At 54.6% G+C, this 25088-nt stretch overlaps 1 protein-coding gene across 4 annotated transcripts in view; it reads right to left on the minus strand.

Moving 5' to 3' along the window:
- Positions 1-207: 207 nt before the first annotated feature.
- Positions 208-25088, minus strand: part of HIVEP3 (HIVEP zinc finger 3) — a 375474-nt gene continuing 350593 nt past the window's right edge. For all 4 annotated transcript variants that reach the window (XM_054691193.1, XM_054691191.1, XM_054691192.1 and 1 more), the window contains 4 exons: positions 14514-14689; positions 8412-8498; positions 3423-4321; positions 208-2193 (listed from right to left, as the gene is read on the minus strand). In XM_054691193.1, coding sequence (XP_054547168.1) covers positions 1384-2193; positions 3423-4321; positions 8412-8498; positions 14514-14689 — 1972 coding nt within the window. In that variant the 3' untranslated portion in view covers positions 208-1383. The remainder of the gene's footprint in view (positions 2194-3422; positions 4322-8411; positions 8499-14513; positions 14690-25088) is intronic.

The raw sequence follows: 25088 nt of genomic DNA on the forward strand, positions 1-25088 counted from the left end.
CTTCTCAGAGGTGGCGATGGGGATGAGGAAGGAGACACAGGCTTGTACGGGCTGCTTTGTAGAAGAATTCAAATGACTTAGGACTAAGAACTAATTCTCAAGGTCCAGAGAATCCGAAGATGCTGGGGCAAGTATCAAACATCATCTTCTCCCTCCCTCTCTCTCTAATTTTATTTTATTTTTTAAAAGGGATTGAAGCCCACAAATAGACATGGGCGGTTCCCACCGGGCATGGTGTCAGCACATCCTTGGGTGCAGTGTGTGGGGTGGGGGCAGGGGGCCCGTTCTGCTGCAAAAAAGGGACCCAGATCCCTGCAAACGCCCAGCTCAGGAGGAAACAGCGCCCTTTGTATCCCAGGGACCAAATAGGACATGAAACCTGAGCCCCGGCCTCAGGTGCAGGCCTTGATCTGCACCCTTGGGCTTGGATCCTGCCACTTCAGCCTTGCCGGCAACTTCTAGAACAGGGAACGCAGCCCATGGCTGGCGTCCAGACAGCGAGGCCCAAGTCAGGTGCTCAAGAACCAGGGGATGAACCGAGGGCTCCTCTCCCAGTTAGGGGCTCGGAGCAGGGGTGCCGTGGGAGGTCGTGGGTGGGGGCTAGGAGCCCACCGGCCAAACGCCAGGATGGGTCCATGACTCCGACATCTGGCCATTCGGGAGCCCTGAGGGAACCAGCCAGCTCCCGCCTTCTACCTTCATCTCTTATTTTTGATGAAGTCCTAGGAAAGGCAACATTCTCAAAATTTTTCTTGGGGGGAAGAAAGTTGGATTTTTCTGAGCCTGCCCATAGAGGCGTGTGGGGTCTTCCTGCCTAGGTTGTGTCCCCCTGCCTGGGGCCACTGGGCTTTCTGCTAGCGAGAGGGCTGACCACTATCTGGGGTGGGATACAGCGGCAATAAATAGGAACCATAAAGATCTGTACAGAGGAGAGCTTGCTTTCATATTTAATGATAGATATTTTAAAATTTCTTGCTTTTTTCCTCCCTCAGTGCATACCCTCTCCCTCAGCGATGGGCTGCCCCTGGCCAGCCTCGGGGGTCGGTGGCCGCAGCTTCCGCGGCTGAGGGTGAGGCCCCCACCTGCGCCCTTTCTCAAAAAAGCACAAAATATTCACAGCCTCAAACTCCTTGTGGGTTTTGTGTGTGTATATGTGTGTGTGTTTGTGTTTTGTTTCTTTTCAAGCAACAAAAGGTCTAGAAAAAGGCACAGGTAACTGCATACGTGGGACGCTATCACAGATGGGAGCTGCGCAGAAGCTGCCTGGACAGATGGACAGATGAGAGGGAGCCCATGGGAGCAAGACGAACTGAGGAAGGAAGTTGTCTGGAAATGTCTGTTGCCGAACACCGGAAGCCAGGTGCCGAAGCGGCCGGAGAGAGGCTACGTGTTTGGGGAGCCCCTATACTCCGGCTGGTGTGGAGATGCCCCAGGCTCCCCACTTCCTGAGGGCTCGGGGGAGCCCTGACTGGTCCTGGGTTCCCCAGAGAGGTTCCTCCTCCTCCGGGCAGGGAAGCGGGAGGAAGCCTCGGCCAGGCAGCCCACGGAACTGCTTCGGTCCAGCGGCGGGATGGCAGAGGCCTTGGGGTGAGCCACCGTGTGTGGTGACTCCAAGCGGGGGCTCCAGGACTCTGGCCGGTGGCCCCGGGGTGGCCAGGGCAAGGCCTCGGGCGGGGTACAGAGGCTGTGTGTGGGCTCTGCCGGCACCTCAGCCACACGGGGCTCCCAGTCGGGAGGTCTGCCCAGGCCCCTGCTAGTCCTCTCCCTCTCCTTGGGGTAGTCCCTGTCCTCCAGCTCCGAGGAGAGTGTGAACTTGCAGACCTTAGCCACGGGGGACACGGAGGCAGACGAGCTCTCGGTGGGACTCCAGCGGCCTCGCTCCTGGGCTTCCCGGGCCCCTGTTAGGTCGCTGCCACCCCCTGAGAAGCCACTGACCCAGGCCGCAGTGGGGCCCGGCAGCAGGGGAGGGTGGGCCCCTGGTCGGGCCTGCACCATCTGGATCCCACCGATGGGAATCAAGGGGCACGGGGCACGGGTCAAGTGCTGGGAGTGCAGGGGCAGGTGGCTGAAGATGTTCTCCTCTGTCCGGGATGGGGAGTGGCCGTGGAAGTCGTGGGGGGCGGAGAAGGTTCGGGAGGAGAGAGGATGAGCAGGGCCAGGTGAGCAGGAGGGACTTCGGGACTCGACCTTCTGCTGGAGTCAAAAACAAGACAGGGTAAGGCTGGGGTTACGAGCTGGGCCCCGGGAGAGCCTGAGGTCTAGAGGTGAGGAACAGGCACTTAGGGTCACAGAGGAAGTCCCAGCTCAGCTGGTGCCTGAACCGGTGGCCCAGCTCCCTGCCCATGGTGCCACCCCTTGCTGGCTGCACTCTCTGGGACAGGCTAGTCCTACCCACCCCCCCAGCCCCCAGCCCCCCCAGCATACTCAGCCCTCATGGTCTCACTGCCTCCGGCCAGCAGGCCTATCTCCAGAGGAAGGCGCTGCCCTGACCAGACAGGGTTCTGTTGGCCCCATGAGCAGGGCCATCTCTCTCGGCTCACCACCTCTCCCGTTCCTACAGTGATTTTGACCCAGTGTTAGCATTGGCCATGAGCTCCTACTCCAGGCTCCTGACCTCCTGCCTCCAGGAATTTTAACATGACCCAAAGTTACAAATCAAGCAGAGATTCCTAGATCACGCTCCTCTCACAGCTGGCCTCTGAATGATGGCGCCGATGCTCCTGGTGGTGAAGGTGCTGTTGGGTCCTGACAATGTGGTGACAGTAAGATGTTGGGTGGTAAAGGTAAGCTATAAGGGTGGTGATGTCAGTGCTGGGGTCACTGGTGGTGACCGTGATGCCGTCGATGGCAGTGACGGGGATGGTGGTGACAACAGTTATGGTGATATGACAACACTGATGAAGCTGGTGGGCGGCAGCGAAGGCATGGTGGAGTGTCAAGATGGCAGAGGTGGCCTGGGTGATGGCGACAGTGAGGGTGCTGATGGCTGGACAGGGCTGGTATGGGCTGTGGTGTCTCTGATGTGCTGGTGACAGATGTGGGAGGTGTGACGGTTGTGGCTAAGTCTACCAGTGGCTCAAAGCACACAGGAGGATGGGGTTGGGGTCAGAGGAGCATGGAACAAGTATTTACCCCCACATTCAAGGCCATACTACTTGGAAGTGGTAGACCCCGGACTGGATCCCGGGGAGCCCAGTTCTAGAGTCCATGCTCTGCTGCTTTTGAGGTGAAATTAACTGTTTTCAGGCACCCAGCATTGTGCCTGCCAGCATCTGCTATCACACGTGACCACTAAACCGGCAGGGCTGTTTAGGTGCAGCAGGGTGCCTTGAGAAGTATACTTGCGGGGTCCCGCCAGGAGTCCCCCCCACTGCCCAAGCATGGGTGAGAACTGACACGGTTGCGCTGGGGCAGGCACTTACCCATGTGGAGGCACAGGTCTCGGGGCTTCTGCCGAGGAGCTTGTGAGGTAGAGGCACGGGCAGGAAGAGAGCCCGCGGGGCCAGCCCCGAGCCTGGGCCGGGCTCACCCGCCGAGGGGCTGCCGGGCCCGGCCAAGGCCCACTTTCCTGGCAGCGCTGATGGTGGCGGTGACTTAGTCTGGCCCGGAGACCATCTCCTGGTGGGCGAATGTCGGGGGGGGCCTGGGTCTGTGGCACGCTCGCGTTCCGGGGGCAGATGCACTCCAGGGGGCAGTTCCCTTCCCAGGGGGCGGCGGGTGAGAGGAGACAGCTCGAGTCTTGGAGACCCACAAGGATGAGGGCCTATCTGGGTGCCAGGCGGGCTTGGGGCTGAGGCCTGTGACTCCCGGGCCGGTGAATGTTGCTGGGGAGACATGTCACTTTTGGTTAGTGAGTGTTTGTGGATGAGCGGTGGGCGGCTGGCCGTTTCTTTGCTTGGGGACCATGACCCTCTTGGGGACGTGGTCTTGGGGCTCAGGGCCAAGCCTGTGTCCTTCTCCATGGGGCCTGAAGGGGCTGGTCCCAGCCAGGGGAGGCACAGGATACTTTGGCTGGATGTGGAGCAACTGCCAGCTACCAAGGGCTTGACTTCTGAGACAGAGCTGCCCTGTGTGGCCTGGTCACCAGAGGCGGTGTCTGGGGGCTGAGGGCCCTGAACGGGCGAGGAGTCTGGTGGGCCTGGTGGGGGTGCCTCCAAGGACGTTCCAGAAGGCTCGTCCTGGCTCTCCTCCTCCTCCTCATCCTCATCTTCGTCCAGGTCTGAATCTGAGTCCGAGTCCTCCAGGTCTGAAAACTGGTGCTCCGCCACGGCCTCTGAGCCCTCTCGCCCTTCCAAGTCCTGGAACGGGTCATCACTGGTTCCTGAGGGGGAACACAACAGACCAAGGGTCACCCTTGTCCCCAATACTACTCCTCTCTAAGCCCCAGTTTCCTGGTCTGCAAATAGCCATGGCAACAAGGTTGTTGAGAGGATGTGGGACATGACAGATCTGGGGAAGACTTTGTCAATAATCATGGTGAATAACTACTTGTATCTACCTTGTGCCAGGTCCAGTTCTAAAGGCTTTGCTTGCATTACTTCATTTAGTCCTCCAGAATCCTGTGAGGTCAGCACTTCATGGTACAAATGGAGAAACTGAGGTAGGTAAGCAGTAAGGTAAGCAGTGGGGCTGGGATTGAACTATAGCAAATAAGACAAGCTTTTTTTTTTTTTTATTAGTAATTCAGTGTTGGCTCCACCATCTGCAAGTTAAGTCATTTTGCCGTGCCTTAGTCTCTCCCTTTTTCAAATGACTGATACTCTCACCTCAGAGGATTTACCCAGAGCAGTAAATGTACCCCCAGCATATAGCAAGGGCTCACGTAATCATGGTCACTCTTAATACATCCATGAAATCTGCTATTTCAGTCACGCTGGCCGAGACAGTAGCCCTGAGCTGCAGTCAGCCTGAAATACATCTGTTGATGTGGCCAGGAGGCCACTGGCTGGTATGACGGCATCTGGCAGGTGACAGGCCCAGCTCTCCGTGGAGTTTTGGCTAAGCTGGCCTCGGGCTATAGAACAGGCCTCATCCAGCTGCTCTTGTCCAAAAGAGCTGGGCCTCTGCAAAGTCCAGGCAACTCCCAGCCAGGGCGAGTGGGGCTGTGCCAGATTAGTCACCTAGTGTAGCTTCTCATGGAACAGCCCCAAGCCTCTGGGTCGCCTTTCACACTTTGGGTACATCTGAAATGGGCAGCAACAGGAATCTCTGCTAAGTCTGGCCCCCTGGCAGACTCCTGCAGGACGGGGTCCTCCAGGCTCACAGGTAGGCTAGAGTGTGATGAGCCTGTGTTTCTGGCCTACAGAGTGAGTGCTGGTAACAGAGGGCTGAGCCAGCCCACCAGCTCACTCAGACACGCCAGCACTCATCCCACCACTGACCAAGAGAGCGGGACCCATAAGCTGACTAGGCCACTGTGCAAGCAGGCTTCCAAACCCCGCCGTGCTGACCTGCCAAGGGGCCGGAAAGCCAGCACCTACAAAATAGCTCCACAGGCAACAGTAAGATGCAGGGAATGGACAGCGGGCATGTACGTCCAGAGGCTGTATGTCAAACACCACTGGTGGAGCTGGGGATGGCAGGAAAAGGGAGGGCCATGAGCTAAGGGCAGGGTCCCCTGGCCATGGAAGCAGGTAATGAGAGATGAGGTGACTGGGGGTTGGGTGGGGAGGGGACCTGGGGTGCAAAGCACAATGCATTTTTGCTCCAGGCATTTATTTCCCTGCATAGAACTTTAGGGGACCCCAGGAATTCTCCTAGCCTTATCCCTCATTTACATGAGGGGCGATCCAGGTCCAGATGGGGTAAGTGTTCCCCAAGATCACTCAGGCGTAGTGGCTGCGTCAGGACTCAGGTTCACAACCCTGTATTATGATACTGCCAGTTTAAAAATACTTTCTACACACTGAGAAGCCAGAAATGGTCTGGGCTGGAATCCCAGCTCCATTCCTCATCCCTTCCTCGCTACCTGGGCCTTCCTGGTGGCATAAGGGTTAAGTGCTACGTGGTGCTGGATAATGTACTTTCTGTTTTCAGTTTCCTTATCTGTAAATGAGTGTGAGAGTAATAAAAAAAACACCTGGTGAAGCTGTTGGGGGGACTGTGAAGCCTGACACAGAGTAAGTACCCACTAAGCCTCAGCTGTTACCATCTCAAGGACCCAAAAATCTTAGCAGGCTTGTAGCACTGCAAGCATTTTAGGTCAGAGGCAGTGATATTAGGGAGAAAGTCAGGACCAGCATCTCCAGATATCCTGCAGGGAGGCCTCTTAAAGACCCTTTTCACTGATGTGGAAGTGATGGGAGTTGAGGGTTCCCTCTCCCATGCAGGTTTTGCCAGACCCCTTACTTCTGGGCTCCTGCAGGGTTCTATGGGATGCCTGTATCCGGGCAGTCCAAACTCAAGGCTCTTCTTGGCGCTGAGGGCCACTGCTGGGATCACTACCAGGGCACCACAAAGCCAGCCAGGTCTGGGGCTGCACGGGACAGTAACCGTGCGTCACACTAAGTGATTTGGCCACAAGGTGGCGCTGCTGCTCAACCTCACTACCTGGGCAGGGCTGCAGCGCCAGCTGGCCACCAGGGGGCAGTCTTTCCTTCTAGGCTGTGCTTGGCTCCTGTCTGCATCTTCCTCGTGGAACTGACAATTCTACCGTCCAATTTAGGCCATGAGCCTCGGAGTCATCCTTGGTTTCTCTTTTTTCAGCATCCCCTTTTCTCCCCACCGTGTGTCAGCAAAGCCTGCAGGCTGTTTCTCTAGAATTTATCCAGAATTGGACCCCTTCCCCCATCTCCACTCAGCCCTCCTGGTCCAACAGCCCTGCTGCAGTTCTCTCTGACCTCACCTTCCCCTGCCAGGAAAGCCCATCCCCAAACTCTGCCTGGCTTCCTGACCCCTTAACTGAGACCCTCACACCACCTTCTCAGCCCTCGCTTGGTTCTCTGGCCTTGCATTGCTGGCTTCATACCCTGTCCCTGTCCATCCACATTTTCTCAACGCCTAGTTCCCCTCTAGGATGAGGGCTTCCTGAGTTCAGGAATGAATTTCCAGCACCCAGAACGCCTGGAACAGGGTGGCACGTGGGGGAGTTATTCCTGGAAGGAATGCACTGACTCCATCCTAGGTTGGGCAGCCATTCCTTTTTGCTCATTGGGAAACTGAGGCTGGGAGAGGGGCAGGGACCAGCTCTGGGTCCCTTAGTGGATACCTGCTGTGGGGTCAGTTGCAACTTGCTGACCCCCCCATCCTCCCACCCCCTGGCTCTTGGCTTTGGTGCCCTGACCAGTCCACCAGGCATCGGGGTGGGTGAGCCAGGGTTTCTGTGTCACCCTGGGCCACAGCTTTAGCTTTACCTTCCTCAACTTCAAATGAGAGTCATATGAGTCTCTCCCCATGATGAGGATTCAGTGCAATAGCATCTATAAATGGCTTGATGTTCTTGCTATGATAAGCATGGTCACTCCACATCCTTGTTTTGGGGAAAGAGCCCCAAGTACTTTGTGTTCTGTTCAATAAAGTTGGTTTAATGGAATAAAAGGACCCATGACCTAACTCTTTTGTAAGACTGTAAATACATCTTCAAATAAGGAAAAAAAAAAAAGTAGAACATGGCAGAGGGACAGACAGACAGACACATATACACCCTTTTTAATCCTGACTCTGATTTTAGGGGATCTGGTCAAAGGCTTGCCTGGTGCAGGCCTCCCCCTGCTGGGGGCCTGGCCCTCTATCTGTGCCCCAAAACCCCTCAGGCCTCCTCTCTGGGTGCTGAGTGGGGCAGTGCCGAGCAGGCCACCACCTTTGACTCACCTTCTCCTCTGACCTGTCTTCTCAGGCCTCTAGCTGTGGATGGAGAACAACAACCTGGGCACAATGCGGGGAGGTAGGAGGAGGTGGGGCCACAAGGGGGCCTGGGAATGCTGACTCTGGCTCTCTTGAGAGCCTTGCAGCTCTAAAAGGCCCTGGTGTCAGGCCCAGGCCAGAGCCTGCAGGTGTGATGTGGCTGTGGAGTGCATGTGCCTGTGTCTTTGTGAGATCTGCTCAGGCACGTGCTCAGAACCTGCCTGACACATCGTGGGTGATCCATCGATGTTGACGTAATTGCTCATGTATTAGTCTATTCATTGTACATTCACTGAGCATCCAGGGGCGCCAGTGGGCAACTTGCACGGTGGGTTGGGATGCCAAATCGCAACAGCTGTGTAGTGCACAGGGGTGTTAGCAGGGTGGGGGGTGATCCCTCTGTGACCTTAACCTCTGTTTCCCAGTACTGGGAGACCTGGAGGACAAGGACAGGAGAGGAGAGGGAGCAGGGGGAGGGGACAAATGGAAGAGGGGAGAGTGGAGGAGCAAGTGGAGGGGGAAGGGAGGCAGGGAGGAGGCTGGGAGAGTTAGCGTCAGCAGTCCATTACCTTCTTGGGCTTCCAGCTCCTCCAGCACCCCCGTCTCTTGGCACTTTTTGCTATGGGCCTTCGACTTCATGTGCTTAGTCAGATTCCCTGGAAGGAAATGAGAACTGACTCAGGCTCGGCTGAAGGGCCGGGGGCAGGCCTGGAGCACGCAGAGGCAGTGCCTGGCTGCAGGTCATGATTTTCCAGATCCGTTGAGACCTGGCCGGCTGCAGGGGCTGGGCAGGCCTGGGGCCTCCCTCTGCCCAGGTTCTCAGGCTGGAATAGAGCCATGGATGTCATTCAAGGCTGTGCCTGGGAGACAGGTTGGGGGCACGGGGCTATGAGGGGACCAGCGGTAGAATGAGGTGAGATGCTGGTTAAAAAAAAAAGCAAGAAATTAAAAGATAATTTCTGTGCAATAGGTTTTTCCTGCTTTTGGGTTTACTTGAGTGCGTGACATTCACCAAGCAGGACTACTGGTCAGCTCAAACACTGGGAGTACAAAGGCTCCCATTAGCCGACATGGTGGGGAGCTCTGAGGTCTCCTTTCTGGCTGAGGAAACTTCTAGGGCAGCCCACAGGAAAGAATCTTAGGGTTTGGGAAGAGGAACCAAAGTTACATTAGAAGTGGAGAGAGAGCAGAAGGTGTAGGAAAGTCTGCTAGACAGAGCCCGGGAGCCACAAGCCCAAGCCTGGACTTCACGAGAACTCATGTCCCCTTCCTGGGCTTTTTCCCCAGGTCACCATGCAGTGCAGACACAGTAGGGTGCGTGCAGAGAAGGTTCTGCCAGGCTCCATGCCTCCAAGGTCCTCAGGAGTAACTGACAGCCCAGTGGTCAGACCAGCCCCGAGGCCGAGGTGCAGGCCCTGCCCCTCTGTGGAGCCGGGACAAAAGTAGCAAAACCTTCGTTTCCCCCATGAGCACACAGCACTTCACAGGCAGACGGGCGCTGTGAAGGAGGGGTACAGCACCCCAGTCTGCCCCAGGAGGATGCGGGTCAGCGGCCTCGGGATGTTCTTTTGGGCTCAGCAGCCACCTCCAAACATGCTCACGGTTGCTCTGCAGATTGCTGTATTTCTAGATGGCTGTCCACATATAAATTACAAATTCTCTGAGGTGCTCTGGCTCACTACTATGATTAATTGGTAAGTTTGGGAGGATGGAAGAAAGAAGAATGGACACCTAGAATATATGCGCAGGGGATGGGTGGATGATGGGTGGATAGACGGATGCATGGGTGGGTAAGTGGATGGGAAAAATATGGAGTGAAGGAAGAACAGGATGATGGACTGAGGAGTGGGATCCTGGATGAGACGCAGATGGACAGAAAGGTGAGGACGGATGAGTAGATGATAATAGTAAACGGAAAGAGACATGGAAATGCATCAGCAAAGTTAGGAGGGTGGAGACCTAGAGAGGAGGCTGGAGACATGGGCAGAAGGGAAAAGGCTGGTTGGCGGGACGCACGCGCCTATCAACACATGGGCCGGCGGGCAGGCGAGAGCGTAGACACTATGGACAGGTAGGCCGAAGAATGGCATGAGGGCAAGTGGGAGCGTGCGAGAGGCGGTGCGAGAAAACAAGTGGCAAGATAAATGGACAGGAAGGCAAACTGTTAGGCGAGAGGATGGAGAAATGGATGCTTGGGAGGACAGAGGGATGATGGCGAGGTGAGGCGAGAGAGATGGGTCAGAGGGTGTCTGTGAATCATTTGGAGAGTTTTAAGGAGACTTCTTTAGGGTTTTACTGAAAGGGTAAGGGGAACTGTAGGCTGGGGCTCACGAGGAGGGCCGGCCAGCAGCAGTGGGGCTGGAAGAGGAGCTGTTTTTCTTCTTCCCTCTCATGAGTCTTAGGTTGCATCTTCTCCAACTCAGCTTTTCCTCCTATAACTGCACAAGCACCTGGATCTTCTCCTGGCAAAGGTGGCACATAGCCAAAACTTCCAGAGTCGTCCTAGGGCCAGAGGGACCTCAACAGTTCCTTTGCATCTGCCCTCACTGGTGTGAGCAGGCAAAGCCTGCAGGACAAGAGGTGGTAAAAGGCACCTGGGGTCTCCCTTGGGCCAGAGACACTAACTACCCCCTGAAGTTCTGGAACCAGCCCCCGGTTCCCTGACAACCTCAGATCACAGATGACCATGAATACTTCTCGTTCTGGCTCCGACATTATTGTACATTTCAGCCTGGAAGGTCTGGGTCTCTGTTCAACCAAGTTAGGTGCCGAGCACACGATGTGTGCAGTGCCCACAAGTGGAAATGCCCTTCCCAACACAGAAGCAAAGTGTAGGAAGGAGCCTCACAGACCTTGTAATCCACCCCCCTCCAGACCCAAGTTTTTCCCTCCTTCTGGTCTAACTCTGGGCCCAGGTGCTGATGATGCCATCAGCTATCTCAGCTGCTGGGATGCCTAGGGTGGGGGGGTACCTGTTGACCAATGTGGTGAACCAACAGGCCCAGGCCACCCTGCTAGTTAGCCCCCTCTAGAACCAGGTCTCGGGGGCTTGCTTGGTCCACACTGGCGGAGTGGACCCAGGGTGGTTGAGGGGCTGGATGGTCTTGGCCCTTGGGTTTGAGTTTGGGCTCTGCACTTGCTGGCTGTGTACTCTCGGGGTTTCTTCATCTGTAAGCCCCAGTTCTAGCAACTGTTGTCATACCTACCTCTTGGGGATGTTAGGAGAAGTTGATGAGATAAAGCTGTAGAAATGCCTGGCAGAGAGCAGATGCCCACCACGCCATGTCCCTTCCCCCATGACAATTACCCTTGATTGAGCACCCAGGGACTCCGCCACACTGAGTCATGGAGGGTGTGGAGGAGAGAGATGCTGAGATGAGGTTTGTGATGCACATGACTTTCCATTCACTCTAGGCTTAGAGGTTCCCAAGGGATGACAGCAGCGAGCCTCCAGACCTGCCTCTCCTCTGCCCCCACCTCTGGAGTTTGCAGGGAGGAGCCAGGGAGGCTGAGGTCACTGTCTGGATAGGCTCTGTGGGTTACAGGGTGACGATGGATGAGCAGTCCCAAGTGCTCCCGGTACCTCTCCCACTTCCCCTCCCTGGACCTCTTTCCTTGTGACTTGAGGGAGGTGACCAAATAGCCTCAGAGGTCTGTTTCTATCTGGATGCCTGTCAAGGTGGGGGAACCATGGCTTGTCAAGCAGAGTCCATAGCTCCCCACATCTGTCCCAGCTTTCCCCTTTCCCACCCCACCCCCCAGAAGGCCGACAGTCCTGGAATGAGGAGGAAAGGCAGCAGATGGAAAATGATGGGAATCTGAAAGAGGCGGCATTTCCCTTGACAGTATCAGCCACTGACCCTTGTCTGCTTGTTCGGTTTTGACCAACCTTCTGCCCGCCACCCTTGTGGCCTGCTGTGTCTGAGGCCTGCTTGCTCCTGCCATTTCTATTCCCTGAGGCGATTGACAAAGGGCCTGGATCTGGCACATGCTGGCCTTTAGGAACCTCTGAGAAGAGGAAGTAGAACCCCCAGACCTCCACAATTACCTCCAGGGGGGCCTTTTCCTGGCCCCACCCACTGACACGCCTCAGCTAGTACCCGAAGGCTGGAGCGGCTGCCACAACGTCTAACACAGAGACGAAGACACAGACAGGCAGACAGAGACGGACAGGAAGGGCTCCCCTGGCCCGGAGGAGCCAGGCGGTGGTGACGGAGGCCCAAGGACTGCCAGGCCCAGCCTCAGCTCTGAGGTAGCCGCCTGGGCCAGAGGTGGGGGTGAGAGGGACAGGCGGAGACGGAGGCAGCCTGACAGGGCCAGGAGCTGATGGCTGAAGGGCGCATCACTTCAGGAAGACATAAGGCCCAGCAAATGCAGGAGTCCCAGTGTCCTGCCCCTTCCTCCCACACCCCTGTGAGCAGAGCGAGCTTTCTCAGCTTCAACCTGCCAAGAAACCAGCCCCCAACCGATCCCTCTCTGTAGTCACGGAGTTTGAGATTCAACCATTTCAGATTTGAGCACTACTTTGATTCTAGGAGTTTTCTTCCAGAAGCCTCTATGAGCATTTGAGGAAGAGATTGGCACACTACCTGATCACTAAGAACAAAGCCCCCAGGGTCTGGCCTGCAGGGCAGTGTGGGAAAGCCCACTTGCTCCACGCCCAGTGCAGTGCAGGGTCTGCAGCCCTTCTGCTCAGGATATGCACGCAGGACCCACCAGGGCTTGTGCTGTGCTGGCTCAGAAGAACCCAGGAAGGGACTGGAGAGAGGCTGGTTGCCTTCCCGTGCAGCCATGGGGTGTTCCTGCCAGAGACTCAGGCTGCTCTCAGACCAAGCAAAAAAGGACCAGGCCTCCTTTTTATCTCCAAAAAAGCAGAGGGGATTGAATAGGGACCCCTAAGGGAGACCAGGAGCTCAGCTAGATGGGTTTTCTGGCCTCATGGGATGTTGTGGCACCGGGTCACATGTGGAACAGGGACAGCAGATGTGACCCATCCCAGGCCACCTTACTGGAGCCTTTTGCCACTTCCAGAGAAGGGAGGGGGACTGCTATGGAGAGGAAGACAATGGGGGTGATGGCCCCAAAACAGGGGCCTGGGTTCTAGTTACAGCTCTTGTGTTAACAGTCACCTTCATTTCTTGGGACCCACTTTTTCCACTGTCAAGAGGGACTTGGACAAGAGCACTTTAGTGTTGACTTAAAGACTGTTATTCTGTTAGTCACTTATTCTCATCGCTCTCCCATAAAGTCCCAACTAGCTGCCCACACCTGGAGGAAGGGGCTAGAGTGGGGGGGGGTGGCAAACAGAGTCCATGTGCAGGGCTGAGGTGTGCCAGGCCGAGCAGTGTGCAGGCTCCAGATGCCCTCCCAGGCGCAGTGTCCTGGAACATTGTTTACGAGACGCCAAGAGAGAAAAGGATCAGGGCAAGGAGGACAGACGTCGTCATTCAGACCAAATGCCTGGTGGGAAATCTGAGCTCTACTCCAGCATGATGGTGAAAAGACAGAGGCAGGGGGTTGTGAATGGGAACTAGCCAGGGGCCCGGGCTGTGGCAACTGCTCCCTGACCAAAAACAGTGAGAATGGAGGGGTCAGGCAGCAAGAGGCGGAGGAGGAGGGAGGAAGGCTGAGGTCTACAGGGGCCTCTTCAAAGCTGCGTCCAGCCTCTCTCGCTGTAACGGCTTTATCCAAGAAGGAAAGTCGACAAGCGGCAAAGCCCAATGCACTCGAGTTCCATCCACTGAAAACAACGTGGCTCCTATAGAGGCTGGCCTGGAGGCCCCAACTCACTCACAGGGGAAGGCCCTTCTGCACAAACCCTGACCCAGGAACCTGCAAAGCATGGAGGTCCAAGCCTCCAGGAGAGCCCAGGCCCCCCTCTGAGGCATCTTGGCCTGCTAGGTCACCAGCTGAGCCACCAGTGGTGGCAGGAGGGGCCACAGAATGAGGAGGATTCAACCCAAGTCCCATGGACTCGGCCCCACTTGTCCGCACCAGGGTCCTGGTGGCTGCAGCAGACGAGGCTGCCACCATCTTTCACAGCTCTCTGGGATGCATACCCTCCACGGCCTGTCCTTCCTTTCATGGGCGACCGCCAGACCCTGTGCTGACCTGCTTGGGTGTGGCTGGGGCCTGGAATGACAGGCTGAGTGGGAGAGCTGGGCCCTGAGCTGACAGCCGCAGAGAAGCCCAGCGGAGCAGGAGCGTGGTCTGAGTGGCAGGGTGGTGGAGGGGGGCGGACCCTGGCATGAGACGTGACGATGTGAGTGTGTTTGGTGGCTCAAGTGGAATGGATTTCCAAATGCAAGAGTGAAGTGACAACTGTCGATGCAGGAGCCCATCAGATTGGTGGATAAAGGGCTCAGGAGACATGCAACTGGAGGGAGGCAGTGATGAGATACAATCAAAACCAAGTGCTGTGCACAGGGTGCCACCGGAGCCCAGTGGGGCAAGCGTGCAGGTAGGGGGCTGGGCAGGATCCAAGAGGACGGGTTGGGCAGCCATGGGGTGCCTCAGCCCAGTCTGAAGCCAGCTGCTCTGCCCCTGGGAAAGTGGGGGGGGTGTCCAGGCCTCAGGCAGAGAGGACTGGGCCCCTAAGCTCTGTGCTGGGGCTCCCAGAGGGGAGCTCCCTACAGTGGGCAGGGACAGTGCCCCAGCCGACTGTCTCTTACCTTTGGTTTTAAAAGCAAAGTGACAGTGCTTGCACACATAGGGCCGGACGTCAGTGTGGGTGCGGATGTGTTTCTTCAGCATGCTGGGCTTCTTGCAGCGAATTCCACACTCCTCACAAACATATTTCCCTCGGCCGCGGCCTCGCACATATACATACTCTTCGTTTGATTTGTACCTATGAGCAACAGGCGTCATGGTAAAAGAAAAACAGGAGGAGAAGAGGCAGGTCCCCACCTCAGAAGATGCACGCGCTTCCTAGCTATGTCCAGGCAGTAGGGCACAGGGAATGGAGGCTGCAGAACCAGACAGAGCCACGGTGGCTGGGGCGAGCTGCCCTGGGGACCCACTGCAGACCTCTGCACCTGCCCTGCCTCTCAGACAGGTGGGGCTGCCCCTTCCTCTCCCTCCACTGATAGCACACTGTGGTGCTTCCTGTAAGACGTGAAGCCACAGGTCCCAGGTGGCCTTGGCACCAGCATCTGCCCACAAAGAGTAGCCACTCTGGGCCACCAGACGTCAGATAACCAAGAGAATAAAATGGTAACAACCACAGCAGCTGCCACTGCCCAAGTGCTCACGCTTGCTGGGTGCTTCTCTGACTTAACTCAAAATCACCAGGAAGGCCTTTAAGAGCCTGAGTTCCAGAAGACAGGAGACTTGCCCCACAGCCAGAGCCAGAAGTGGGCAGAACTAGGACTTGAACCTGTCTGCCCCAGAGTCTGTCCCCCTCCATGAGCCACAGCAAGCCTACAGCAGTTCACCAGAAAGCCCCCTGACACTCCCGTGAGGAGAGGCATGGGGCTGGCCATCTTTTCCTGTCCTCAGAGTGCGGAAGCCAGGAGCCCAGTCCCCAGCCATGTGCTCTCTCCCCGACCCATCACAGCTGAGCTACAAGTTCTCAGGACTTAGGTTCTAGCTCCCTGGCTCTCACATGGCTTTCAGGATCATCTGGTGTCCCAGGGAGGTGCCAAAGCTTTCAGGAGCCTCTGGTGGCAGGGAGGCTGGTGCACCCGCTGAGCCCACTGAGGCTCACTCAAGAGGCTCCTCGTCAAAAGGCCCTGTAGGTCTAATGCTATAGTGTGCAAGTCTCCCCACCATGTGGTAGGGGAAGCTGCCTAGTTGATGGGACTCTGGGAGGAAGGCCTCGTCTAATTCCAGGGAGAGCTTTCTGATTCATCAGGCCTGGGGTCTGATAGCCTGAGATCCTTGGGGGCCTCTCGGCCTGCTGCCCAGGCCTCCCACAGTCAGCCAGATGCCTGCCCACTCATCCTAGACCACATGCCCCTGCCTGGCATGTTTGGCACCAAAGCTTTGGGACTGAGGGGCAGGGGTGCTTGGGAGATGTTGAGGAAGTGACAGGAGCTGGGACTCAATCCTGCCCTGTTGGGGTCATGAGCTTATGACTGAGAAGACGCCACAAGGAGGGACTTGAAAGAGGGGAGTCTAAGAGAGGCGGTGGGCAGGCAGTGGCTGAACGGTCACATACAGACAAGGACCCACACATACTCACACACACTGACACATCCACCTCCCCACTCTCACACTCAAACACTCTCATCAGCCCCCACACATGCACTGAAACACTCACCCCACACCCAATCCCCCACACTCATGAATGCTCATGGTCACACACACTCACACTCACACATGCTCCCAAACTGCCACACACCAACTCACACTTACATGCTGACACACACATACATTCCACTACTCACTCTTACACTCAGTCTCATATCCTCAAACACATCCACACACCCACATACACCTGACATTCACACTCATACAACACACACACACACACTGACACATGTGCTCACACTGTAACACACACTTTCACACTCACTCTCTCATACTCACTCACCAACTCTCATTCCTATTCTATTGTATTTGGGCTTCTCTCTGGGTTCAAACCAACTCAGAAGCAGGCACCAATGTCCACTCCGCATTTCTTCCTCCACAGTAAGCTTAATTAATCCATGTGTGGTCTTCCAGAATGGAGACACACACACACACACACACACACACACACACACACACACACACACCACTCTTCAGGAGTACGGCAGGATCCTGTTCTTTTGGGTCACCTCACTTTTGGTCAACTGATGCCTTCAAGTTGTTTGTCTAAAACTGCCTTTCTCCACTTTATAGGCCCTACCAGCAGGACCTCAGGCTGGGGCTCTCATCCATGGCAAGGTGCCATCTTGGGATCAAGTGGGAGGAAATGAGGCCATGGTGAGTGCTGGAAAGAAATGACTCTGCTCATATGAAGAGCACCCTGTGGGAAAACATGGGGTGTCTCTCTCCCCATGACAGCAGTTCACCTCTGAGCAAACAAGTTACCTATACCCAAATTTTAATTCCCATGTCCCTCTGTCCCCTGGGACAAGGTCCAAGATGGGGTGCCCTTTTCCCAGCCTGGAGAAGAAAGAAGAATGGCTTGGGTCTTTTCACATTGGAGGTTCTATCGCCACCTGAACACCACCTTCCACTCAGCCCTGCTCGGCGGGTCCATGACAATCCCTCCCCTCCCCTGCCATCAAGAAGCATCCTTCACACTCCTCTTCATCCCACTGCTATGGTGCGGGCTTGAGGTCTGCTTCATACAGACCCGTGGCCATGGCTACTTGGTATTTGGGCTTCACTGTGTGCTCAAGCCAACTTAGAAGCAGGCACTGGCTCCATCTCCACAATGGCTACCAGTGACAATCTGGCTGGGGCAGGAATCACAATAAGGGAGAAACAAAGTTGGTGAGCTCAAGCAGTACCACTGGAGGGCTGGGAGGAAAGCCCTACAAGACCCTGGCTCTTAACTGCCCAGTAAGGGGAGTCCCTGAGAAGAATTTGAAGCATCTGGAACACAGCTGGAGATCCAAGGGACTCAGGAGGGTTGATGAAGATTGAGAGGATGATGAACACTCACGAGCGTGGAAATGAGGACCGTGTGAGGTCCTAGGAGTTGTCTACATAGAGAGATGGCCCCCACACTCAGCCCACCAAGCAGAGGTCTCTGGGCAGGGAACCAGGAGCAAACGTGAGCTGGAGAGGAGGTGGCCTGCACATCTCCATCACGGAGATGCTGATGGATGGCCAGTGGGGCCCTGGGACTTGAAGAGCACAGTTCGAGCTGGATGGCCCAAGGCCATTGTCTTCTCTGCTGCTTGAAGGCCACGACCAGAGTTTGTGTGGTTTGTGGCTCCCAAAGGGCCCAAGCCAGGGATAGGCAATGGGCAGCCGTTCATTGTGGGCTGGGCCTTCCTCTTATCTGAGGTCAACCCCCCACAGCCAGAATCAGGCAGCCCTCTTGCCTGCAAAAGGCCCCACCTGATCCAGCCCTCCTCCAGCAGCCTCACAGCCTCCTTCTTCTGGCACATTCCACCACCATGTTCTCTTCCATCAAAAGCCAGCCACCCCGAAACCTCTCTTGGTCCCAACTGGCCACACTCACTCTATGTCGTACCTTCTCAGTTCAAATCTGGAAGGGGCTGCCATGCTTCCTCACCACCCCCTACTGAACCACCTGGCCCGGTCTGGTCTACTCACACCAATTCTCACTGACCACCCACCTCCTGCTGCACTTTTTGCCAGACTTACAAACATCACAGTACCTCAGAATCCCTTTCCTCTGGCCTGCCTTGTCCCCTACCCCATACCACCATACCTCCCTCTGTTTGACTAGCTCCTTCACTTCTTCAGGGCTTTGCCAAAACATTCCTTCCTGTGGAGGCCTCTCCTGTACCTCTGGACTGGGGCTCCCTCCCATCCCTCCTTCACAGCCTGGTCAAGTGTGTGAACTTGAACCATCTTTGCACAAGTGTCGTCCCCATTGAGCCACAAGAGAGGGGGAATAGCTGCCTCATTCACTGTTGTGTCTTGTTATTTCTTCCTCCCCAGAGAGCCTAGCACAGTGCCTGACACCCAGCAAGAGCTCAGTCCTTATCAGCTACACATACACAGACAAGCCAGGCCTTTCTTTCTCCATTCTGTTAGAATCAGACTCCCCAGCCTTAACATTCTTACTCCAGGAGTCCCTGGGCGCTGGCTCAACGTGATACCGTGGGCTTCCTGGGATGGGTGCAGAACCAGCCCCTCCTAACCCTGATGAAGTGACTGAGCACACCCCAATTTCTAGAAGGAACTACTCGGCAACTAGGGTAAGGTCAGAGTGAAACCTGGACCTGAGTTCTGGCTCCTGCCTGAATTCACTGGGAGACCAGTCACTTCCCCTCCCTTGGAAAGAGTCTATCTTCATTGCACTTAAGTTCATCAAGCACCATCACATGCCTGGCACCATAAGTCCTCCTATCAGTCCTTAATAATTGTCTCTATTTTACAGAAAAGGGAACCAAGAACCAAAGAATTCAAGTGACGTGGACAAGATTATCCAGCCAGCACCCTGCCCCTGTGCAGACTTGCTGCACAAATACTTTTAGGTGATGTTGACCAAGGTTTCCTTAGCAGCACCCTCCTTCTCCAGGATTCCCGGGGCCTGTCACACTGCAGATAAACAAGAATGGCCTCATTCTCCACCCAGCCCTTCCTGAAAGGCTGCCAGGGCTGGGTGGGACCCACAGGTGTTGACAGCTGCAGAGAATGCCCTGTAAAGAGGCAGGCAGGAAACCAGAAAACCATGATGGGGCCCCTGCCTCCCAGATCCTGCTCCCTGCTGCCAAAGTTGCCCTTCATCCGGGGGAAGAAGTAATCAGGCCCTGCCTGTTGCAAAGCTGTAAAGCAGTCCATGAGGACAGGCCTGGGTGCCACTGACACCCAGCTCCAAGGATGGACTATCTCACTGAGCCTCACCACCTGTCTTTTGCTGCCCTTTCAAGCCAGGGATGCCAGACAGTCTGGGAAATGTTTGGTTTTATTCTTAAATAAAAAGACTTGTTTCTATGGATTTCAGAATTACTTAGAGGGATCTTAGGGTGCTTCTGAGAGGCCTAGAACTCCAGTCTCCTGACCATGGCAGTGGCCCTCCTTCCTGGTCTGAAAATAGCTTCCTACTCTGCTGCCCTGTGTCAGAAGGTATACAAGGCTGCTGGAAGGGTGTGGCACTGCCAGAATCTCTGGATGGCTCTATTTTCATTCTTAGACTATAGGTGAAAGACTCAAGGACTAAAAGAATAAAAAATCTCAAACAACCCCTTTGCTTCATCTAATAGGAAACAGAAACAGAGGTGGAGTGTTGTGCTGAGTTGCAAGACACCTAACCCTAGGGCTCTCCTGCTTCGGGCAGCCTCTTCTTCTTCTTCTTTTTTTTTTTTATAGAGGCATGCTTTATTTATTTATTTGTTTGTTTGTTTGTTTGTTTGTTTTTGTTTATACAAGCACTGGGTACAGTCAGAAGCGCGGGAAGGTGAGAGAATTCACCAGAGCCAGAGCGGGGAGCAGAGCAGACAGAAGGACCGAAGTACACTGCTGAGGGGAGCAGCAGGCGGCAGGAGAGGTCTGCGCGCCATGTGGGACCCTCCTCTGGTGACCGGGAGCAGCCGGGGATCGAACCGGCGCAGCGGAGGCTGCGGGCAGCTTCGCAACCCAGCGCTCAACCACTGCGCCACTGGGGAGGCCCCGGGCAGCCTCTTCTGATTCTGCAGCTGATGCTGAGCTGCCTGACTGAACAGTCTGGGGTTGCGGCTCCAGACTCTTTGGAGGCATCGCTGAAACCTGCAGCCTCCACAAGGGAGCTCTGTGCAGAGTTCCCAAAGGAGAGGGCACATGCTTCTGCTCCAGATTCCAGAAGAGGGGTGTGCAGGAAATGAAAGGGCATTCCAGGCAAGGTGCTGGGTAAAGCTGCTGTTCTTGGACTGTGCATATAACAAAGACTCAGCAATGAAGCTGCTCTGTGGAGCAGTGAGCTCTCTGTCACTAGTTCTGTTCCTCCAGAGGCCAGATGAACAGGCTGAGAGACTCTAGAGCAGGGGGCATGAATGGCTCCTGCTGTCCAGCATACATCTGGTATAATGATAGAAGGGGCTGTGGCTGAATTAGCTTGTTTACTCTTATAATAATGCCATAAAGTGGGTATATTTACCCATTAAATATTCCATATTTATCCCAACAAGTGTGTGTGTGTGTGTGTGTGTGTGTGTGTGTGTGTGTGTCTGGCATTAGATGGCCTTGATTGGCACCAGGACTGACCAGAGAAGGCATATGGCGGCGGGAACAGTGGTGGGGACTGTGGTGAACTGGAAGGCAGGGCACAGTCACTCTTGGAAGGGACAGTGGATACACCCTTCTAGCCAAGTGTTACATGACGTTGTCGGATCGTCCAGGTTTTCAAGAAAACCACAAATCCAGATTTAAAAAAGAAAAACAACTAATAATATTAGCATACCTGAAATAGCTCTTATGGGTGCCAGGCACTACTTAAAATACCTGACATGCATTACCTCATTTAAACCACTGGGCAGCCCTGAGACAGGGGCTCAAATCATCCCAGTTTACACATTAGAAAATGGAGTCACAGAGAGGTTAAGTAACCTGCCCAAGGTCACACAGTCAGTAAGTTAAAAGCATCAGAACTTGACCTCTGGGCACCTGTTACACAGTTCAGATGTTTCATGAATCTGCAATACAGATGAAAACTTGAAATCACTTGAATTAAATATAATGTTTATGTTACATAAAATAGGAGGAGGGGCCGATCTAACCCAGAGCTAAACTTCTGGCTCAGGGTAATTTCCCCAAGATCATGCAGCCAGTAGGTACATGTCTGCTCATCAAGCCCATGACATTTTTCTCTATCAAGCCACATTTCCTCTTAATGAGGAGATGAACTCAGTGGCCTCCAAGTTACCTTCCTAATCCGAGATTCGATGAGGCTACTCTGCATGCATATATTTGACTTTTCGTATATCAACATTTTAGCATAATACTCTCACCTCTCCTCCAAATTTGGCTATTTTAGAGGCCTGCCAAATATCTGATTTGATTATGAGCTCACTGCCAGATATGCTTTCCCCAGGGGCCGGCAACTTGGGTCTGATCATGCAAAGCAGGAGGAAGATGTGCGCACACACCATGAGCCCCTTGGGCCCCTGGGCTGGCACACACCAAGGCTGGGAGGCAGCCGTGTCCTGTGAGGCTCAGGGTTGGTTCCCCGGGGTCACCGTGCCTGGGCGGTCTGGCCACAGCAAGCTGGCTGGCTTCTCCACGGTGACACGCTGCTCAAAATGAAGGGACGTTTGTGGGAAGAGGAAGGAGTGCCAGGAGGCACAGCCTACTGAGCTGTGTATCTGCTAAAAATATTCAGTTGCCAAGACAGTGAAAACACACCCTGGTGAAAAATGAACTGGGGAGGCAGAGCTGTAGGTCACAGGGGAAATTCACCCTGGGTTCTGGACACATCCAGATACTCCTTTTGTTGGAGCTCTGCAGAATGACATCAAGTACACCCTCTAGGGTGGGGGGCATGTACTGTGCCATCAGGGGCAGGCCCCTGGGCCAGGGATTCCACAGCATGTACGTAATAAAGCACAGGCACGGCGTCGGCCAGCGGTGTCTATTTTAAGCAGCAGCCGTGTTTTTCCTCAATACTTACTAAGGCCTGGTCTGAGCCTGGGGCTGGACCAGGGCCAGAAAGCCAAAGCCAAACAGACTCTGACCTGGGTCTCAAGTGTGAATTACAGGTGCTTAAAAGATCGTAAAACAAGAAGAAACAGTAGCACAGACAATGCACTGAGTGCTGTGGGGGACTGAAGAGGGACAGTGTCCCAGGTGGCTTTCACGGAAGAAATGCCTTTCATCTGGGTCTGTGGGAGTGAGTTGGTCTGACCGTGAGATTCCTGTTTTGTGAGCCCTGGGCAGCGCAGGGTGGGGGATGGTGTGGGCCTGGAGAGGGGCTGCCACTGAGTCCAGCAGAGGCGGAGGTGAGGGCAGGTGAGAGAGGACACAGACTTGAGAGAGGGACACTTGAGACGCTGTCTTGCATTGTGCCCTTTGGCCACAGCGCATTTTACTGTTGTGATTCCCTCTGTCAGAGATGACCAGCCAGCAGCGCCCGCTGCTGGGAAGACGGTCAGGCACCCAGTCCAGCTCCAAGAACGGGAGGTGACTTCTGGTCTAAAGACACTGGTACGATAAGAGAGATGCTGTTGTGTGACTTCTGAACACCAAGTGCAGGATCCTGAGAAGCACTTAGTGGACACCATGCCTGGGCTGAAGCCAGCGTGGTTCAAAGAACACAGCCAAGGCTGTGTTTCTGACCAGACTGTGAGATTAGGGAGGGAGGCAGGAAGCCAGAAGCCAGGCGCCTCGTGTTCAGAGAAGTGAAATTGCCAAAGAGCAGACACCTTCACTGTGGACATGGCCTCCAGCAGGACCTGACCCACAGGATTCTAGAAAAATGATGAGAACCGTGTCCAGGAGTCATGGCGGAGCAGAGGCTTAGCAGTGAGGTTCTGGCCCACCCTCCAACCCCCAGCACTTCAAGTTTTTCAGAGTGGACATCTACATAAACTGAACTCTGTAAAGAGTTCTGTATATTTAAAAACAAGTTGAAAATGACTGTTAATGAACATTCATGCTTTCATGCTTGGAAGGTCCTTGAAACCTGACTGCAGGGTGGGAGGGGCCTAGTACAGCCTTGTCCAAAGTCTCCCACGGTACACACACCTCTGGCACCCAGTCCCGGTCTCTCCTCCCCCACTATTAGGCTAACAGTCCACCTGTGTTCCCCACCACAGTCTGAGCTCTGGCTAGCACAACTCCTCTGCCACATGACAGCCTCCGAAAGATGCCGCTTACTCAAGACACCTTTCCTCCAGGCCCAGCATTTCCATATCCTCAAGTAATCCCACACAAGGTGGAGAGTGGATTCCTCCCCAGACATCCTGGGCCCCCTCCATATTGTCCTTCTTAAGAAGGAATGGCCCATAGCAACCCGAGCCCTCGGGTGGGGCTGGAATCTGCTCTCCTAGCTCTTCCAGACTCACTTCCTTGATTTCCAGACAGGAAACAGGCCAGGAATGGGGAAGTAACCAGGTCCTGGAGATGCTGTCTGCCTGGCTGGACCTTGGAGGCTGGAGCTCTGAGCCACAGAGAAGGCTGCCACCTCTATCACCTGGGCCTCAGTTACTGAGCCCTTGCTACATCCAGGCTTTGTGCTGAGATGTTTCCATAGGATATCTCTTTCAATCTTGTCAACATCCAGGAATAGAAATCTTATTTTTTGCTAAAAAGCACTAAAAAGAAAATCAGATAGGCTCAGAGGCACACTCTTTGGTTATGCTATCAGTTGCTGAGTGATTACTCTGTTGTAGGTGGTTTTTATAGGAACAGCATTGCAGAAGCCTCAGTCCTAGGTACAGAGTGTAGGAACTGAGGTTGGCAGGCTTTCTTGAGCCTGTGTCTTGCAGGCAGTGGGGGTGGGGAGGGTGTTCAGTTATAGGTGGGGCCTGCAAAGCTGTGCTCAGAAGCACAGCAGAAACTAGAGGGGAAGCTGACCAAAGCCCTCTAGAGTAGCATTCATGAAGTGTGTGCATATACTAAGAGCCTGATCAATGCCTGTGGGCCGATGGCTGTGAGTTGCTGGGCCACCATGACCTGTGAAACCTTAGCGCTTCCTGCAGCACAGAGATATAGAAGCATTGAGATACAAGGAAGATGAGAACAGGTTGTGGTTAGTATTAAAACCTTGCAGAGACTGCAAGGTGTCATTTGTGTTACTAACTTAATGGTGGCAAGGCCTTTCCAAGCATCTGAAGGTATGGGGTCACTACCAAGAGGAACCACCCCCTGCAGTGTGCATAAAGACTAGGATCACTGGCAGCTTACACCTGAATAACACACCAGGAGTGTTCAGGCCCCAGACTTACAGCCTCAAATCTTAAGGAGGGAGGAAAGAGAGGCCATTCTAGTTGCCCCTGTGCCCTGAGTAGAGCTGCTCCCTACCAGCTGGCAGGAGAGAAGGAACCTGGCTCATGGAAAACCTGCCCATGGATACCTGAGGTCACAGACTCTGGGGACATAGCTCAGCCAACAATCACACCCAAGACAGGGAGGAAGATCTGGGTTTATTAAAAAAAAAAGTGAGCTTAAAAAAAAGAGCTAAAAACTTCAGAAAAGTAAGCTGAGTAGTAGTGAGCTCCCTATCACCAGCAGTGTTCAAGTACAAGATAGTGACCTCTTATTTGGAGCAAAATAGATTTCTGTGCTGGGAGGGAGCTGGACTTGGGTCCAGTGGGTCTAGATGGAATCTAAATGGACATAACACCCACACTGAGGCTCCAGCCACAAATAGCCTGTAGGTGAGCGGGTAGGGAAACAGGAAGGAAGGGTGTGGTCATGGTTTATAGGCCTGGGGTGACCTGTGTAAGGTCATACAGCCACAGTGTGGTGAGGCTGGGACTGGCTGATCTCCCTGGGATGCTGCAGGGTGATGTGCTTAGGTATGTGGGGTGGGGCGGGGCTGATAGGGTCATGCTGCTGGGTGCAAATCCCGCCTCATCCCTGCCAGCTGTGTGACGCTGGACAAGCACCTGGCCCCTGTGGGGGTGCTAACCAGAGCAGCTTGCATGTGGCTGTGACTGTGGGGTGGTTTTATTATTACATCTCCTGGCTGTTTTTCCAAGGCT

This window comes from Talpa occidentalis, unplaced genomic scaffold (genome assembly GCF_014898055.3).
Source record: "Talpa occidentalis isolate TD23 unplaced genomic scaffold, MPIMG_talOcc4v2.1 talOcc4.9, whole genome shotgun sequence".
In the NCBI taxonomy this organism is placed as follows: domain Eukaryota; kingdom Metazoa; phylum Chordata; class Mammalia; order Eulipotyphla; family Talpidae; genus Talpa; species Talpa occidentalis.